We start from the raw sequence: 20,047 nt of genomic DNA on the forward strand, positions 1-20,047 counted from the left end.
GAAATATTTCTAAGGACTGAATGCATCTGTATCCAATCAAACATACACGGGTCTCTTAATCCCTAATAAGAGTACAACAGTGTTGTCTAAATGCTGAAAAACTGCTCATTGATACAGAAAAAAGTCACACTGATATGAAAGTTCAAAAAGGGCTTGCGGTGAGTTCATTGCATCACTGGTTCTAGCCAACTGATGTTGTGTACAGACAGGTTCTGCTGAAAACATGCATAACTGTCCCTCCTCAAGCTTGATTCACAAGAGGACTGGTGACTGCACATTTGAACACACAGCAGTGGGCGCATTTCCACATTGACTCCATCCATCAAGTGCTGTACATTTGTGTATGTAATGTGTAATGTAGAACATGATGTGCATTTCTCTGCAGCTATTCCATTGGTCTGACATGGTCGCTTGTGTGCTGTGATGGATAATTTCACGGAGTTACTCAAGATCTGTTTCTGAGAAACCCCTCAAGGTTCTCTGGAGCACAGTTTGAAAAACAACGTCTGCTGATTAATGCAAGCTTGAAGGTTAAACCATAAAGACTGTGCCTTTTAACCAAGGGAAACTCCTTTTCCTGACTGCACAGAAAGAAAATATTGTTGATCTGGAAGTTAAAAAGGGCAATCTGACCTGTTCTTTTGGATAACAAGCTAAATTGAGCGCCCTCCACATTTCATTCTAATGATAGGATAGCAAAAAGCTATCATTCCGAAACGGGGGATCATGTTGTCTAGGATATAATATAAACACAGTCATTAAACATGGTTAGGAAGGTAAAATATTTGTATTCCAGAGTAGTCTACCTCTTGACACAAAGACAACACTTTATTTCTAATTTTACAACCCTCTTTTAAAAATCAAAATCCTCAAAGTGGTTGACAACCTAAGTAAAAACAAACATTTCCCCTTACTTGCTAGCATTTGCATTAAATCACTTCTGCTTGTCCTCTTCTTGTGACCATCTACTTATTAATTTTATTTTTCTCATGCCAGCCTAGCTAATATTCCTGTAAGACAGGAATCAATGTTGTGACCTTTTACTTATTAATTTTATTTTTCTCATGCCAGCCTGGCTAATATTCCTGTAAGACAGGGATCAGTGTTGTGACCTTCTACTTATTAATTTTGTTTTTCTCATGCCAGCCTGACTAATATTCCTGTAAGACAGGGGTCACTGGGGAACCTTTGACCCTCCAGATGTTGCCATACTCCAACTCCCATCAGCCCAAGACAGCACAGCCAATGGTCAGGGATGATGTGAGCTGTCGTCCAGAAACATCTGGAAGACCACAGACTCCCTACCCTTGCTCTAATGCACTGTTTCCCAAACTTGGGTCTCCAGCTGTTGTTGAAACACAATTCCTATCATCTCTAGCTTAGCAGGACCAGTGGTCCGGGATGCTGGGAACTGTAGTCCAAAAACAGCTGGAGACCCAAGTTTGGGAAACCATGGAGGCTTAGAGCCCAAGCATGCTTACTAGAGAGTAAGCCCCATTGATCACCATGGGACTTACATGCACTGTGCATCTTTCTCAAGCTGGGGACATGGTTACTTCCCAAGAACTCCTGGAATTTCAAAACAACCCCATACAAGGAAGACATTACAGACATGCATTGACTGGCAAAGGTATTGCAAGGCCTCCCTGTCTTTTAATCACTGCTGTAAATAATAATAATAAAAGCAACAGCCGCTAAATGTCTGGCCTCAAAGGATTCAAAAAAGAGAAGTCAGCACTTTTCAATGACCCTTTGGTAAGTTTTAGCCACTCAACCTTTAGGGGACATTCACAAGATAGGAAACTACCACCAAGTCAGACCACCTAGGTCCATACAGCTCAGTAGGTCAACACTGACTGGCAGCAGCTCTCCAGGGTTTCAGGCAGCTGTACCTAGAGACACCATTTGCATAGACTACTCTATGCTCCACCACCCAGCAATGGCTCTCTCCCCTTTTCCAACCATCCTGGCCAACAACAATTGAAATACCACTCTGCAAAGAGAATAAGCTAAATGTCCTAAGACTGAGATGGAGTTCTTCAAGGAATTGAAAATGAAAGTATAAATATCTTCACTGATTGCCCAAGTTCACTGTTAAAAGAAGCAACAGAGCATTGTTAAAAGTTAAAGTGCTGTTCGTGTGTTTAGGGGATTAATGGGTACAATTTAGGGGTTTAATGGGTACAATTTGAATATCCCTAAAAGCTGAGGTTGTACCTGCCTTTTTCAATGGAGTCCTCATTTCCAGGTGATGTGGAAGATGTAAGGAAGGCACAGACAGTACAGAAGGTGATCAATTAAGACATTAAGCATTTCCTAACACATGGCCTCATTTGCATTTTATCCTAATAACAAGGCCATCAGCTCATTTTCAAGGGAGCACGGGCTACTTCAGCTAAATCCTTGGATCAAAGCAAAAATGCCCGCTTGCATTTTCTAATCGGAAAAGGGAATGCTAATTTAGAGCCCTTAATGTGTGGTGGTAAGAGACTCCTTCAATTAACCAAATTCTATGGGCTCAGAAAAAAAAAATAATACTAATAAAAAATAGATACAAAGAGAGTCAGACTGGAAAGGCAGAAATGCTTATTAAATCAAAGCGGTCCAGCATTCATTACCTCCAGCATCTGGGGCCAAACACTAGGCGTGCAGCTCATCAAAGCAGTGTGTGTGTGTAATGGGTTAAATTGAGAATATAATCTAATTAAAATATTAGATGCGAGTAAATAGTTCTTTGATATCCTTCTGAAGCTTTCATTTAAAAATAGGTTCTCAAGCTTTGTATTTAGGGGGATTATCACATCTAATCAGAGAAACAAGTTTTGGGCCCTACTAAGAGATGCTTCAAAGTGTTACCATTTTGGGGTGGGATGATTATTATCTGTAGATAAGCAGTTCTTATGCAGTATGGAAATGTTACTCTGTCGCAGCATTGCAGGCAATATTTGGGAGACCTAAGTCAGGGCAAGTGCTATAATGAGGCTTGCTGAGGCAGCTGTCTCAGTGGCACTCTGGGGGAGAGCTGAACCAGGCAGAGGGCCTTCTCAGTAGTGGCGCCCGCCCTGTGGAATGCCCTCCTGTCAGATGTCAAGGAAATAAACAACTACCTGACTCCTTATACACTAAATACATCAACAGCAAACCAGACCCAACCACCAACCCATCCCCCAGGGTAATGGGAGAGCTAGGTGCTGCTCCTTATATACTACAACCAAATGCTGACACACCTTAATCAGTGAACTCAGCAGCACCTGCTATGTTTCACAGCTGTAAAGCTGGGTCTCGTTATTTTGCTCTGGCCCTTGCTCTGACCCCTTAAAGACATACACATTGGGTGGAACAATGATGAACCTTTACATTTAAAGAAACCATTCAACATTTCCCCTGCGGTTCATCATTGTGAAACGAAAACATAAAGCATATTTTGTACATGTCTTTCATGTGTAACCTTTGGAAGTGCTTTTGTAAAAATGTCCGCAATTTGATTGTTACCTGGAACATATTCAAATACAATCATTTCATCAGCAATTAGTTTCTTTACAAACTGCAAATGTAATCTTAAGACTCTGGTGCGCTGCGTATTGGTTTCTGAACATAGGATAGCAAGTCCACTCTGGGAATCAAGGTAAACTTTTACTGGTAGTGTTACTTGCATCTGTAGGTCTGCAAATACTTGCAGATACCATTCTACATCACGAGTGGCCTGAACGCATGCATATAATTCACTCTCGGTTGTGGAGAGACAAATAATGGTTTGTGTCTGGGACTTCCATTCAAATGGACAACCGTTATAACAAAACACCATACCAGACACACCCCTGCAATTATTTTGTTCCACTGCATAAGATGCATCGCAGAAAATTTCAAAACCTTTGTCAATACTTGATGTAAACTGCAACCTATAATGTTTGGTATGTTTAAGGTACATTACAACTCTCTTAAGAGCAGAGAAACATTGTGTAGTGGGCTTTTCTACAAATTTTGCCAGAAAGTGAAAAGCATAAGTTATATCTGGTCTTGAGATTCTTTGAATGAAATTTAGCTTGCCTATAGCAGAACGATACAAAGTTTTGTTAGGGAATGGCTTATCTTCACCTGTAAAGGTGAAACCACACACCATAGGCGTTTCCTTCACATTTGCATTTTCTAAACGTAGCATTTCAACAAGGTCATCAATTTTTGCAGTTTGATGAACCAGAAAAGATCCATTTTTGCCTTTCTCAATTTGCATGGATAAGTAATTTTTAGCTATGCCTAATTCCACCACATCAAATTTCTTCTGTAACTGTGATACTACCTCTTCATATTCCTGTTTAGTTTTTGTAGAAATTAACACGTCATCTACATACACACATATCTTTGTTACAGAGTTTGCCCTTTCCTTTATAAACACACAGTTGTCTGCCTTTCCTTGTGAAAAACCAATATCCAGCAATTCTTTTGCTAAAGTTTGGTGCCAATTCCTTCCACTTTGGTGCAGACCATAAAGGGATTTATTTAATTTGCATACCAAACCTTCAGCGGCGTCTACGCCTTCAGGGACATGCATAAAAATTTGTTCTTTTAAATCTGCAAACAAATATGCAGTTTTTATATCTAGGTGATAAACAGAATGTCCACGTTGTGATGCATCTTTTAACAAAAGCTTAACTGTTTCATATTTTACACTTGGTGAATAACACAAATCATAATCTTCGCCTGGAATTTGTTGAAAACCCTTAGCAACTAATCTTGCTTTGTACCTTACAACTTCATTTTTATCATTCATTTTAATTCTATAAACCCATTTTGAATCAATAAGTCTCATATCTGGGGTTTGTGGTACAAGAGACCAAGTGTTATGCTCTTTTAAAGAAGCTATCTCAGAGTTCATAGCTTTATACCAATTTGCAGCTTGGTGCTTAGGTAAATTCTGAACGTCACTGTAGCTTTTTGGCTCAAAAACCACCTTATTGGCATACACAGTATTAAAATGTTCATCTGCAAAACGTTGTGGCTTCTGCCTCTTTCTATCTGAACGTCTTAGTCCAGAAGGAGAGTCAGACTCCTCAGACTTAATGGGACTAAGTAAATTACTAGTTTCAAGTTGTAAATCATCATTGTCAGACTGAAGAGGTGCCTGTAGGCTAAGCTCACGATCAGAAAACTCAAGAGAATCTAACCTCCCCTCGGGTGCCTGTGACTTTAAATCATCAAACAAATTATCAGATTCAACAGGCTTTTTGTCTTTTTCCATTAATTCAGAATCACCATTTCCTGCTGCTGCTGCTTCTTCCTCTTCTTCCTCAGTACTATCTATACCGTCAGTATCTTGGAAAACAGCAACTCCATTCCAATTTACTGTTTGTATCATGCTTCTAGTAATATGAAATTTGCCAGTTGCTGGTATGTAAATTCTGTACACCCCCTGCTGGTAGCCCATTAATTTTCCCTGAACACTACGCTCACCCAATTTTTGCTTAGCGGGATAATGCATAATTACATCTGAACCCCAAATGCGTAGGTATTTCAGATTAGGGTGTTTTTTAAACAGCTTCTCATAGGGGGTGACATCTAAACCAGAATGATAACTGCGATTTCTAACATAACAAAATGCACTGAGCACTTCAGCCCAAAAATCTTTGGGCGGATTAACATCGTGCAGATAAGTTTTAACCCCTGCCTGCAAGTCACGCTGCACAACTTCAACAAGCCCATTTTGCCAGGGACTTCGGGGGCAAGATAACTCATGAGTAGTCCCCTGCGCTTCCAGGAATTTCTCAAAATCCTCAGAAAAAAATTCTCCGCCCCGGTCAGAAAACAGGTTCTTAATTGGTTTGTTAAAGTGCGTTTTTACCCAGTTGCAAAAAACTTTGTACTTCTCAAATGCTTGGGACTTCTCAGCTATTGCATAAGTCCAACAATATCTACTATACTGGTCTATGAGAGTGAGCCAGTACTTTGAACCTCCTAATGATGGTGGGAGTGTCCCAACTAAATCACAATGTACACGTTCAAATGGCTCAGTTACTTTCCTATCTGAGCACCTACCCTTGCGTGCAACCTTAATCTTATTCTTGCAACAAGATAGACATTGCATAAAGAATTTACATGGTTTTAAGTTGAGGCCATTAACAATATTCTTTGTCTTAATTACATCAGCAAAATTCAGGTGTCCTAGAATTCTGTGCGCCTCATGGACACACCCAGAATGTGGCCTTACATTCCTCAACCCCTGGCTTGACTGTGCTGCTCTGCAGTTTATAGGCAATTGGGAGTAGGTGCAAAAATACAGTCTATATAAACCATCAGAGTCCCGGGCATACAATAGACGTTTGTTCCCCTCAAAAAACTCACACATTGAATTTAAGAAACGCACACTTATGCCTTGATGAGCAAAACACCTTACTGACAATAAATTGTCCACTGACGGGCAGTATATGCAGTTTGCTATTGTAATGTTTAAAGAGTCAAGTTTAACAGTACCCCTGCCAAGTGACTGCAAGACTTGTGAATTGGCTAAATGTACATTACCAATTTCCTCTTCGAAAGAAATAAACAAGCTTCGATCATTGCAAACGTGGTGAGACGCTCCTGAGTCCACAATAAAAGACTTCCACTTGGCACCTTTAATTCTTTTATGATCTGCAGTCCGAGCGTGAAAAGCTCGCGGCTCATTCCTGTCTTTACGGTGTGATGTTGGCTGCTGAGATGACAACCATGACTGACGATCAGAAACAGGCTTGGGAGTACTTTGCTTTCTTTTGGCTCTGCAGTCCTTTGCAATATGTCCTTGCTTATTGCAGAACCAACAACGCTTTGCAGCCTTAAATGCAGTTGTATCACCACAAGTTTGCATATGGTGTTCCTCATTCTTTCTGGAAATAGGAGTGCTTATCGCGCAAGCCTCCCTTCTATCCAACTCGCCCATTAATCTTGCCGTTACCCCTTCCACAGTTAATTGCGCTGGTGGAACAGCAGATATCTGGCTAGCTATACCATCAAAGTCCTCGTTAAGGGAACAAAGAATGATAAAAACATACTGAATATCAGGTATCTCCATGTCCCTTCGAATTAATTCACCGCGTATTGCCTCCATACGTCTCAAGTGTGCTGCCAAATCACCACCAGGCTGCAACTTAGTCTGGTACAACTGCTTGAAAAACGTCAATGCAGACGCTGACTCTTTTCTAACATGCACTGCTGCAAGACTGTCCCACATTTCTTTGGCAGTTTTCTTATTCCCTATGTAGACTACTTGCTGGTCGCTGACTGCCAAATTAATTATCGCCCTGGCTTTTGCATCTCCTTTCGACCAAGCATTAGTTACAGGGTCAGGAGGGTCATCAGTTACATAGGTCCATACTTCTCTAGAGGTCAAAAGTGCCTCCACCCGAAAGGACCATAAACTATAGTTCTCATCTGTTAGCTGTGGGAAGACCAGAGCCTTCTCAGCTTCAGGAACCCAGTCAACCATTCTGGAACACTTCCAGACCCACAGAACTACGCTAACAGGAGAAGGAGTTTTCAAACCTTTCTCAGAGTCCAAAAATATGCAGTCATCCACTCAGCAGCTGGGCCCATAACCAAAGATGTTGGCTATTTGCAGTATGGTAGCGCTGCAGAGAGCTTGCTGGGGAGACCATGCATTAAAAAGGGACTCAAAAATAACTTTCAAAATAAAAAGCACAATGTGGATACACACACACACACACACACACACACAATACACAATGAAACTGGAAAAAATGTTGATTTGGGAATCGTTTCACACTGTGTAGAATAAGGGCTAAGGAAGCCATATTGCTCACTTTGATTCCTGAATGTAATTTGTGGAGTCCTAGAAGGCACAGAAGGGTGACATTTCCATGCCACTGTTTCTGCAAAATGAACGCCCAAGTCACTGAAACCATGATTTAGTTCAGTACAGGCAGCCCCCATTTACGTGCATTCAATATGTGCACATATGCGTCGTACTGAACCCGGAAGTGACCTGGAAATGTCATAAAGATGTCACTGAAACAGCACTAAAAGGGTGGAATGGGATGTTTGCAGGCTTTTTCATGGGTTCAGTTATACGTGATTTCACCAACAGGTGAGCAGGGCTGGATTTAGGTTTGATGAGGCCCTAAGCTACTGAAGGTAATGGGGCCCTTTAGATGTCCAGCTGTCCTTTGTCAACAACAAATTGTCACTTTTTTTTGTGTTGAATCTATGCTATATTGTAATTCATGGACCTCATAGGTATCTAAAGCCACTTGCACATAACAAATAGGAGCCTACACAACACAAAACACGATTGCTGTATGTAGGTTTTATTTTATTTACGGTATTTTTTATCTTATATTTTGGAAATGTACATTCAGTTTTTTCCCCTTTAGATTTTTTGGGGGCCCTAAGCTATAGCTTGTATATGTAAATCTGGCTCTGCACGTGAGGTGCCTTGTGATGTAACCCCCACATAAACAGGGCTAGGCTGGGTGGGCTGCCTGTAGTTCACTAAGGTTTTAGTAGTTCAAGTTCACGATCAAGTGTCATCTGCGACCCTTGGGGTAGGCACCAAAATTACACCTTGGCATAACTGTTGCTTTGCAGTTTTTCTTCAAAACAAGCCACCCCAGAGCATTTCCAAAGGTGCTTCAAGTCAGCTTGATCATTTGACAGCATTTCAACACACATCATTAGCATAAAATCATATATTTACTTTAGCTGACTTCTGCCTGTCTGGAAAATATCAGTGTTCATACCCCCCCCCCCCAAAAAAAAAACCCCACAACCCCTCACCAACCTGGAGTGGCCCTAGGTGTAATATGACATTGGCCCAGCGAAGGATTTGGCAAGGAAATAATACAAGGGGGAAAGGTGGTATAAATAAATTAAGACCGTTCTAGAACATTACCTATCCAACTCTTTAATTAGCAACAATAAAATCTGACATAAAAAAAAATAAAAACAAGGGAGGGAGGGTGAATAAGGAGAGAAAAATACTTCACATCTTCAAAGTTCATTTTGTGATAGCAGAAACTCATAATTCAATGCCAGTCCTTGGGCATTTGGGGCGACCATCAAAAGAGCAGAGCAAAACGGTCCAGTTCTCTGCTGCTTCGGAAGGCCTGCAGTCCCTGTGAGTTTGGGCTCAGTCTCATACAATATGAAGGGTTTTGAAAGCTGCAACGACTTGCTTCTCCTTTTCGTGCCTGTTCTGCAGGGATTCGAGAGATGAAATGGGAGGAAGATTCTCTCCGTTTAAGGTGCGCGCCAGGTTCTTTTCGTCCTTGGGCTCTTGTTCCGACGGCCTCGACACATATAGCTTGGGCTTGGGGATGGTCTTGGCGTACTCTAGGGCCTGAAGGAAGCAAATGAAAAAAATGAATGAACACAGCAGGGGGAACACTGTGCTTCCCAGCAAAGGGCACAGTTACACATCCAGCATCTACTTCTCATCTGGCAGTGCCGGTGGCTGGGTTCCGTTTTCAAGTGGGAAGACATAGGCTGGAGGAGGGATGCTTAACCCTCCCCCTGGCTTCTGTTTCCACACAATGACCCCTCACCCACATCCCTCACACACTGTCCCTCCTCCCCAGCTGGGATTCCACATGCAAGTTTGGAATATGGGAGAAAAGTAACCAGGGTTGGGGAAATCTAAAAAATTGAGAAGTGGGTGGTGGACGGGTTAAGGATGCTTTACCATACCTGCCACCTTCCCAGCCACTGGTCTGCTGAAATCACCTTCATGCTGCTTTAAGGGAGAAGCAGCAGGTGAACAGAGATAACCATGCATTAAGTGGTAATTTACCATGTGAACTGCATGTTTTACAGCACAGAGAGCCTCTGTGGGCATGTCCAAGTGGCAGTTTATCGACTTGGCGTTCCTCATGCGTAAAAGCTTTGCTTAGTGCCTGCACCACACCGTCTTTTCATCAAAAGGCCACCTCAAACCATCTCCCCGCTTAATCTGGATTCAAAGTTTCCAGTGGAAAATCCATTATGTAAATAAAATCCTAGAGAAATGGCAAAAGTGGATTGAGCTGAGGTGTGAGAAGTGGGATGGCCTTTTGATGAGAATGGTGTTGCATGGATGATGCAAAAAACACACAGACCACTTGCATGTGATGCATGAGCAATAAACTGCCACATGGAAGCATCCTATATGCTGTTGACTCAAGGAAAGGGGCTGAGCCATCCAGTGCCTCTTATCCCTTTACTTGCTGAGTTACTCTTTCTGGGAGCTGACTCACCTTCTGCCTGGACAGGGCCGATTTGTTGTCGTGCCTCGGCTGCGGTTTCCGAGCGCTCGAGATGTTCTTCATGTTGTGTTCCTTAACCTGCTTGGCATATTCCTTCTGTTGCTTCATCTTTTCGGACTGTCAGGAGACAAATGGCAGTAGTGGAAGGACTGTTTAACAAGTCTGGGGCGGATACTGTAAGGATGCGGTGTGATGGTCGGTGATAAATTTAGAGACAAGAGCAGGGACTGTTGTTGGACTCCCAACTCCCCCGCCAAGCATGGCCAATGGTCTGGGATGATGGGAGCTGTGGTTCAGAAATATCTGGAGGGCACTGTGTCAGCTGCTTCTGGAAGAGGATAGAGTGCTGGACTTCTTAATCCCAGGAGTACAAAGATCAGTGGGTGGTATTTGTCAAAGCATGGTCTCTCGCCCTAGCCTACATCACAGGAATGTTGTGGAGATGAAATGGGGTTTATGCCACCATAAACATCTTGAGGAACACACAGGATACAAACATGACTAATGACTTAAATTATCTTCTGTTCTCTTTTGTGTTTCTGATTGCGTGGTCAGCTCACCCAGCTTACTTTGAGGGTGTGGATAGGACACTTAAAGAGAAATCACTGACAGTTTAGCTCACTTTTGGCTTCATAAATGACATGACATGGATATTCTATCAAGTTGAACAGGACTATCAGCGACCATTCCTGCCCCTTCTCTCATGTTCCAGACAGGTTGTTCATCTTTTATGTTTTCAAAACAACAGAAACAGTTATACAGTGGTACCTCCGGTTACGAACTTAATCCATTCTGGAGATCCATTTGTAACCCAAAACCGCTCATAACATGAGGCGCGCTTTCGCTAATGCTGCCTCCCGCTGCTGCCAAGCTGCTGGCGTGCGACTTCCGCTCGCATCCCAGGGAAAAGGTTGCAACTGGGAGCATCTACTTCCGGGTTAGCGGAGCTCATAACCCGCAGCGTTCGCAAGGCGGAAGGTACATAACACGAGGTTCCAGTGTATATCCATCTGCCTTATTTCAGCAATGGAGACATGTTCAAACTCAAGTTTATTTATGCATTAAATTTTTATAGCTACCCATCAATAAATAGCCCCTGGGTGGCTTACAAGCAATACAATATTAAAAATTTCAATATTTAACTACTGAAATTTGTATTAAGTGGGTGGGAATTTCCTTAGAAATGATTTTTCATCTTAGACGCCACTCGTGCCATTCCAGTCATATGTGGCGATGGATTAACCACTGGTCTGGAGAAGCACGTGCTTAAATCTTTAAATCTTTATTTTATGGTTTAATATATTTTTTTATTTAAAAAATCATATTGGGGCGGGCATATAACCTTTTCAGTGCTCAGGGCTAATAACAACAACAACAACAATAACAACCACCACAACAAAAAAATATTAAAAACACGATAAAACATCATTGTGGCCCTAGTCATACCAGAATGGCACGTTATGCTTGACACATAATTTTATGGAGAAACAAAACCTCATGGTTTCACAAAGGCTGTATGTGTAGCTATGGATCTCTGCATTTATTCCCATTTCAGCTGTCCAATCTGCTTCATTTCACACACAAGGCCAAAGGAATCAAAGCAGCTTTTAAAGTACTCTGGACTGGTGCTGTCTGCTGAATTATTTCCCCCACTGCAACACCCCGCGGTGCTCTCCTAGACTGCAAATGCTATATGACTGTTGTCTTATCAGTAGGTGGAAGGGCAGCCAGGATTATGTTCTCCCATCTATCTGCTCAGAGCATCTTGCAAAATCATCCACGGTAAAGGGGGAGAAAAGAGGCTTCTTTCAGGCCCTTTCTTGGATGATTGGCTCCATCTTCTTCTTTGGTCCAGCAACACCTGATGTTTCTTAACAGGGCCTAATGTGCATTCAGCTACTCTACGGCTGCATTTGCTCTGCTGTGTTTACTTTCATTTTCCTCCCTTCTGCAATAAAGCCAGGCCATCTGAATTCGCAAGGGCAGCTCAATTGCATTAAAGTAATGCACACTTGAACCAGCCGGAAGAGAATAAACTTGGGTGTACTTATCTGCAATTGGAATTCTCCGCAGGTGAGTATCGACTAATGGATACCTTTGCCAAAGGGCAAAGAAAACAGCAGATTGAAAATATGATCTATTTTGAATGCGCCTGGGTTTGGAGGACGCAGTGTCTGCCCCTGCCCCCACCTCTGTTTCTTTGGGTCAGGAAGAACAAACAGAACCACAGGGATGGATGGGAGCAGATCATCTAGTCTAGATTCCCTCAGGCCGCCCCCACCAAGATGTTTTGGGGACTCCAGTCCGCATCAGCCCCAGACATAATTGCCATTGATGAGGGGTTGACGGGAGTCCAAGTCTCCACACCATTCCCGACTTAAAAAACCTCCACTGCCCCCAATTTCAAATTCATTGTCCCTTAGGGATGCTGCTACATAACACAAATAATTCATTTGGGGAACAGCCCCACACCACAAATTTGTGTACTATTTGCAGGTGCTAATTTAAAGGTATAGATGCCTCCAGGAAAATGAAGACAGTGGGGGTGGCTGGGGTCTCACCAGGACTGTGCTTTCTTGGGGGGGGAGGGAAAGGGACAGCAGGCTCAGGCACCTTAGGCTACCCCCATCCCAATTTTTCTGATTGCAAGTTGATTTAACTGATTTTAATACTGCGTTTTTACATTGTTGTGACTTGCCCTAGGAGCTAGTGGTGAAGGGCAGGTAACAAATCTAATAAATTAACTAATCAATTAAAAATATAGTAGTAGTAGTATCAGTAACAACAACAACAACAACAGCCTGTATCCAAAGTAGCACTGGTGGAGTTCTGCTGGCCCAGTAGCATTTGTGTTTCCTTTCGTCCCTCCAGAGCTGATTTTGGAAGCACACCAGAGGCTTCAGGGGAGAGGAGAGGTCCATTCTGATAGTGTACATCACTTGTTCTAGTGGAAGGAGAGCATTGGATACCGCCCAATATTAAATATATTAATATTAACAACAATAATATTGCACCTGTTGTTGTGCCCACTGCAGGGCAGTTGCAAGATGTGCAAACTATTTTTTTTATTGCCATGCATGCCGCTTACTTTCTCTTTGATGGTTTCATAGTCAGGTCCAAGGCCTCCAAGCTTGAGGTCCATCTTCATGTAGCCTTTTGTCCTGGAACCCTAAGAAGAGAGTTGGGATGTTGGGATGAAGTTTTGCTTTCTGAGCAAAAGACAAAGACCTCCACCATTCATTATTAGAAGACTTATTTAACCAGGACTGCAAGGATCAATAATGACCACAGGAAGAGCAGGAAAAACAACAACAACAACTGATATTCCTCATGACATTCAAACTCGTGAAACTGTGGTTGGTTCAAACTCAAGTTAGTGAACAAGTGAGTACCTGAAACTTTGCTTTGATCCTGGTTTGCTTTCACTAACTAGAGCATAAACAAGCCACAGTTCCTTGAGTTTGGAAACATCAAGAGAAACTGTGGTTTGTTCAGGACTGGAATAAAGCTTTTGATTTCCTCTGGCATGCACAAGAGGAGGACAAGGTATGACACATGAGCTCCTTGTGATAACTTGCTCCTGTATGGGAAACAGTGGCTTCCTGTGACAACTCAGTTGAGCCAAAGACAACCCAAGCGTTGACAGGAAGGCTCTGAATTTGCTGCACAGGCCCAATTGCAAACTCAGGAACTGCAATAGGAATGGTGATCTTACTTTTAGGTTTTCCGGTGAGTGTGTCTGGGCTCTCACTTGCCCCACACAGCTTTAACTGCCGAAATACAAATTTCTGTTTGCTCTGAAGCACCAAGCAAAAAAGCCCCAGAAAATTTGGCTGTGAGAGTCCCACCCACAGGCTGGGGGAAAAGGAAGACTTGGGCCAGAAGCTTGATAAGGAAAACTAGAATTAGAAACTGATATCCCTTTCTGTCAAGGATCATTTTCGCAACTTGGTGTTGTTGTGGCTGTCTTTGAGAAAAATGTAAACATTTCCAGCAAGCAAGCAAAGAGAACTTCTCAAAAGTTGGGGGCCAGGTTGTATTATAAATGGCAACCCTCTGTGAAATTCTTCAGAAGCCTGTGTGCCTGTGTGTTAAGACCGTTATCCAAAAAAGGGAACAAAAGATGATAGTCTGGATATGGAGGAAGAGAAAGGGAAGGAAATCTGCCCTGCAGTTATGGTTCTAATCCAGCTAACCCCCTTCTTAGGGGCAGTGAAGCAGCAATCCACAAAGAGCCATCTGAGTCATCACTCATGGACAATTATTTCAGCTTAGCCTGTCTGCTCTGGGGCCAGAAGCCAGCTTCTTAAACATTACAATTTGTCATGGGTGCATGAGGATATTTTTCAAAATCGCCCTGTCCCAGTTTCAGGATGTAATTGTTACTGCATGGAGTCTGGACATGCTGTTGAGAAAAGGAACCACAAAATCAAAGCTGTAGTGAACTGGGACCCTGGTTAAGTTTGTTGTGAGAATATCTGAGCTTCAGGAATCCTGTAGCATCCGATGGGTTTCGGTTTATTTTCCTTGGGAAGCGGGGTGGGTATATTGAGGAGCAAAATGGGCATGGCAAGGGTAATGGTTCCCTCTCGGACTTGCAGCCTGGCTTCCTGCTGATGTATATAAATGGCTGTGTTTGAAACCGTTTTACGGATGCAACAGCTTAAAGGTGAAACTGCCCACTGCATCCTTCCGTATGACAGATCTCATAACGCGGCGGCAGGAAGAAGTGGCAAATGGATTGGTAAGCACAGTGGTTTCCAAAGGTTTTTTGGGGGGCCGCTGTCCCTTTGCGTCCATAAACTCCTCCTCGGTGCCTTCCACTAAGGAAGATAAAGGTAAAGGTAAAGGTACCCCTGCCCGTACGGGCCAGTCTTGACAGACTCTGGGGTTGTGCGCCCATCTCACTTAAGAGGCCAGGGGCCAGCGCTGTCTGGAGACACTTCCGGGTCACGTGGCCAGCGTGACATCGCTGCTCTGGCGAGCCAGAGCCGCACACGGAAACGCCGTTTACCTTCCCGCTGGTAAGCGGTCCCTATTTATCTACTTGCACCCGGAGGTGCTTTCGAACTGCTAAGAAAACTACTAAGGAAGATACTAACTCAAAATTCAAAACAGTAATAATTTCCAATTAAAACTACCGTAGATTCTGGCGTATAAGACGACTTTTTAACCCCGGAAAAGAGGTTAAAAAGTCAGGGGTGGTCTTATACACCGGGAGCCTGCTTTGGAAGCAGCAGCAGTGGGTGGTGGCCTCCGCGCCGGGAGGAAGCTGCCTGGCAAAGCTGCCCAACAATGCTAAGCTGGCTTCACTGGGCGGCTTCCTCCTGGCGCGGAGCTGCCCAGCGTATTAGGCGACTGGGCTTATAAGACGGACCCCCAAATTGGCAGCTGCCAATTTGGGGGGTTGTCTAATACACCCAGTCGCCTAATGCGCCGGAATCTACGGTATTTAGCTTTATTAAACAAACAAACAAACAAACAAACAAACAAACAAACAACTGGTGTACTTGCTCTGGTAAAACCAGCTTCTCAAAGCTTGATAGTCATTTATACATCCTGTGCCCCACTAGGTAACTGCCTGCCCCCCCCCCCCCGGTGCTACCATCTACTTAGGGAACCACTGATTAATTTATTTTTGGTAAGACATTATTAAAGCTTTTTTTTTTTTTTTTGGTAATGCAATAAGACAAAAGAAAGTAATCTAAATTAAAACAAAAACGGAGAAACAAAGAGAAAAGGAAACACACAATCCTCTCTTAAAGGTGGGAACCACTGATTTAGGAGGAGGTGATCAGGATCTGTTTCATTGTTGCTCAAGGAACTGAGAGGCAGAATTCCTTGCAGATCTATCACAAAACACTAGGAGACCACAGGCCTGCTTCCACCCACCCCTGCTCTGCTTGATGCTCTTCCTAGCTTACCTTCCTATTCTCCTTCCTCTCCTTCTGCTTTTCCATCTGAATCAAGTAGCCTTCGGAATTGCTGCGGCTCAGAATGGGCTGGCGGGTCTGTTCACAGCTCTCCATGTTGAGTTGCGAGTCGCTCTCTCCCCTCTGTATAATGGGAGGAAACATGGCCGTGAACTGGCTCACAGCAAGGTGATCATCTGCCAGCTGAGAGATTTCTCGGTGATGCCGCTCTGCCGCCTGGATGAGCCGGGTGGCTGGGGAAAGGGCTCTTACAGGGGTGTGAGCAGGTGGATGGGACGGCCTCAAGGAAGAAGAGCAGGAAAAGGGAAGCAAAAGGAAACAAAGTAAAAAGGAAGACCATGGAAAACAGCAGCGGGGTGAGAATCATTTTTAGACCTATCTAGGTAGTCATATAGGGACGTGGGTGGCACTGTGGTCTAAACCACAGAACCTAGGGCTTGCTGATCAGAAGGTCGGCGGTTTGAATCCCCGCGATGGGGTGAGCTCCCATTGTTTGGTCCCAGCTCCTGCCCACCTAGCAGTTTGAAAGCACGTCAAGTGCAAGTAGATAAATAGGTACCGCTCCGGCGGGAAGATAAACGGTGTTTCCGTGCGCTGCTCTGGTTCACCAGAAGTGGCTTAGTCATGCTGGCCACATGACCCATAAAAAACTGTCTGTGGATGAACGCTGGCTCCCTCGGCCTATAGAGCAAGATGAGCGCCGCAACCCCAGAGTAGTCTGTGACTGGACCTAATGGTCAGGGGTACCTTTACCTTTACCTAGGTAGTCATATGCGTTGGGAGTTGGGTAAGGTATAGCAACAGTACCACCCTATTCTGCCTTTGTCAGACCCCATGCAGAGTACCGTGTCTAGTTCTGGGCACCACAGATTAAGAAATATATTGACAAGCTAGAACGTGGGCAGAGGAGGGCAACCAAGATGACCAAGGGTCTGGAAACCAAGCCTTATGAGGAACAGTTGAGGGACTTGGGTATGTTTCGCCTGGAAAAGAGGAGTCTAAGAGAAGATATGATAACCATCTTCAACTATTTAAAGGCCTGTCATATGGAAGATGGAGTAAGCTTGTTTTCTGCTGCTCCAGACGGTAGAATCTGAACCGATGGCTTCAACTGCAAGAAAGGAGATTCCAACAGAACTTCCTGACAGTAAGAGCTGTTTGACAGTGAAACAGGCTTCTTTAGAAGGTGGTGGACTCTCCTTCAATGGAGATTTTAAGACAGAGGTTGGATGGCCACCTGTCATGGATGCTTGAGTTAAGATTCCTGCACTGAAGGAGGTTGGACAAGGTGACCTCTGGGGTCCCTTCCAACTCTAGGATTCTATGATTCCATGATATATATTGCAGTGGAGTGTGGAAATAAGCAGTCTGTTAAGACGACAGCTGGTTGGAAAAACAAACAAACTGCTATGAGTTGGGAGGTCAGTCTGGATGCAATCATTTCAGAACCTGCAATCCTGTATTTGGTGGGGTAGAATGTATAAGAGCAAGCTTGCCAAACCAGTTCCTTTGTCAAGGTGACGGCTTTGGCTGGCTAGTTAAGTACCATGTGATAGCACAACCAAATAAGTTTCTCTGTGCCGTAAAACAAATGAGTGAGCCTTCCCCACTACCCCACTCACCTGGCTGCTAAGTGGGAGAAGAAAGCCCCCCCTCTCTCTCTCTCTCTCTCTCTCTCTCTCTCTCTCTCTCGTGTGTGTGTGTGTGTGTGTGTGTGAGAGAGAGAGAGAGAGAGAGAGAGAGAGAGAGAGAGAGAGAGAAAGAGAGATGAAGATGCATGCTGAATGCTAGAAGCAGCACAACAATTTATTTATTTTTTTAGAAAAAAGCTCTTACAGTGGATGAGAGGTATTTGCAAGACAATTGTATAGGTAAAAACATGGGCAATACGGCGGAAAAGTTACTATCTGTTATGTGCTAATTGGGGATCATGGCAATTTCAGGCACAAATCAAGAGAAAATGAGCAAATACTAGCTATATATCCAGAGCCGTCTTTCCCATTGGTGTTAGGGGTTCATTGCGCCAGGACGCCGGGCTCTCAGGGGTGCCCTAGTGAGTGGGGGAGCTGCTCGGCTTTGCCGGCAGCCTCCCCTTTCCCTGCATACCCGCCAGCTGCACCCCACCAACTATATGGCTGGCGGGCATGCAGCTTCCTTCCCAAGCCTCCACAGGAGGAGAGCAACCCCTGCAGAGGCTTGGGGTGGAAGCTTCCCTCCCAAGCCTCTGCATCTGCTAAAGACTGCCCTGCTCCCTGTCAGTGGTGTAGCGTGGGGGGTGCAGGGGGGGCCGGCCGCACCGGGCGCAACATCTGGGGGTTAGGGTTAGGGGGCGCAAATCCACGGGTTAGGGGGCGCAAATCCATGGGTTAGGGGGTGCAAATTACTTGCCTTGCCCTGGGTGCTGACAACCCACGCTACGCCACTGCTCCCTGTCGCTGTCCTCCTCCCGCTTCCTGGCAAAAGGTGGTGCGTAGCCTTCCCGGGCTGCCTTCTCGGGTGCCCCACGCCGGAGAGCATGTCTGCCAGCACATTTTCCTTCTTAATCGCCGCCGCCACGCCAGGGATCGGGGTGGTGGGGGAGGCAGAGGACATTTTCTACCACCCCATCCCTTGTTTTGGAGTTGCCGGGGGGGGGGGGAACCGGAGGGATCTTTGCACCATGGTGCCAGATTTGCTTAAGACGGCCCTGTATATATCTACAATGCTCTCCTGATTCTCTGACTCTTTTAATAATATTGATTATCCTGCATCCTTACTCTGAGTTACCAGAAACATAGCTGCCGAGGGTCTTCTTTGTATAAATCTGTCTGGGGTTCCAAGACAAAACTTCTCCGTTTACAGGCTGTTGAAGATTAGCATTGTAGGCATCTGAAAAGCTCTTGTGCCCTACGAGGTTCCAACACTTGCCATGTCTGGCGGTAGACCGAGGCTCTGAAACTGTACGCCTATAGGGATACTGGTGGTGGGACCCAGAAGCGTTTTCAGGATCACATCGGTACTTCTTCTTTTCACCAGTACATGGTGAAGGAAACCCTGTGAAGTTCTGGTAGGAGCTTGGCTGAAGAGGATTCCTAGCAAAGGTCAAGTTCATGGAATTTTGCTTGCCATCCCGATGAACAACATTGGCCGAGTCTGAAGAGAACGGGCTGTCCTGACCAGACCTCTGGGCAGCTGAAGGAGGAGCAAATGGATTTGGATGCAACCTGTGATGCAACGGACGTCTGGCGTCCTGCTCCAAATCAGGCACTTCTCTATAAGAGCTGGAATCTGCACAAGCATTCTCAAATTCTAACAGATTGTGACATCCACCATACTGGCTTCTTAGTTCTACTTGGGTTCCCAATGGATGCTGGAGAGAGCTTTCTTTTGGGGATGCAGCTTGGCTTGGGTCTGTTCTGCCCGTCTTGGGCCACTGGTATGGGTGAGCCTAAAACAAGCAAACAAAGTTATCGTGAAACTCAATATATATTGCATTCATGAAGAATCATGTTTTGAAAATGCTTTTTTTTTTTTTTTTTTAAAGATTTTTATTAATTTCCAATTTTTTAACAAAAACAAAAGACAACAAAAAACAGACAAACAAAAAGCTCATATTTTCATAACCTTATTTTCATAACCCTCTTTTCCCGGACTTCCCCATACCTTTCCCTTTTTGCATCCTTAATTTAGTACCCTCATTCAGCAACCTATCTTGCCCAATTTAAATATAAATTCATCCTCTTTCTCTATTCCACCCTAAATTTTAAACCCAATTATCGCTGCAATTCTACGTCTTCTTTTCCCTCAGCATTTTAACACTCCTCGGTTTTATAATAATTCTTAAGATACATCTTAAATTTCTTCCAATCTTCTTCCACAGTCTCTTTCTCTTGGTCGCGGATTCTGCCG

General features: G+C 44.1%; 1 protein-coding gene across 3 annotated transcripts in view; it reads right to left on the minus strand.

Moving 5' to 3' along the window:
- Window positions 1-8,874: 8,874 nt before the first annotated feature.
- The window catches only part of JHY (junctional cadherin complex regulator), a 38,612-nt gene continuing 27,439 nt past the window's right edge, over window positions 8,875-20,047 (minus strand). For all 3 annotated transcript variants that reach the window (XM_079954687.1, XM_079954688.1, XM_079954689.1), the window contains exons 4-8: window positions 18,916-19,586; window positions 16,151-16,439; window positions 13,315-13,395; window positions 10,218-10,343; window positions 8,875-9,325 (exon numbers count right to left, since the gene is read on the minus strand). In XM_079954687.1, coding sequence (XP_079810813.1) covers window positions 9,122-9,325; window positions 10,218-10,343; window positions 13,315-13,395; window positions 16,151-16,439; window positions 18,916-19,586 — 1,371 coding nt within the window. In that variant the 3' untranslated portion in view covers window positions 8,875-9,121. The remainder of the gene's footprint in view (window positions 9,326-10,217; window positions 10,344-13,314; window positions 13,396-16,150; window positions 16,440-18,915; window positions 19,587-20,047) is intronic.

Source organism: Podarcis cretensis (assembly GCF_951804945.1).
Source record: "Podarcis cretensis genome assembly, chromosome: 15".
Taxonomy (NCBI): domain Eukaryota; kingdom Metazoa; phylum Chordata; class Lepidosauria; order Squamata; family Lacertidae; genus Podarcis; species Podarcis cretensis.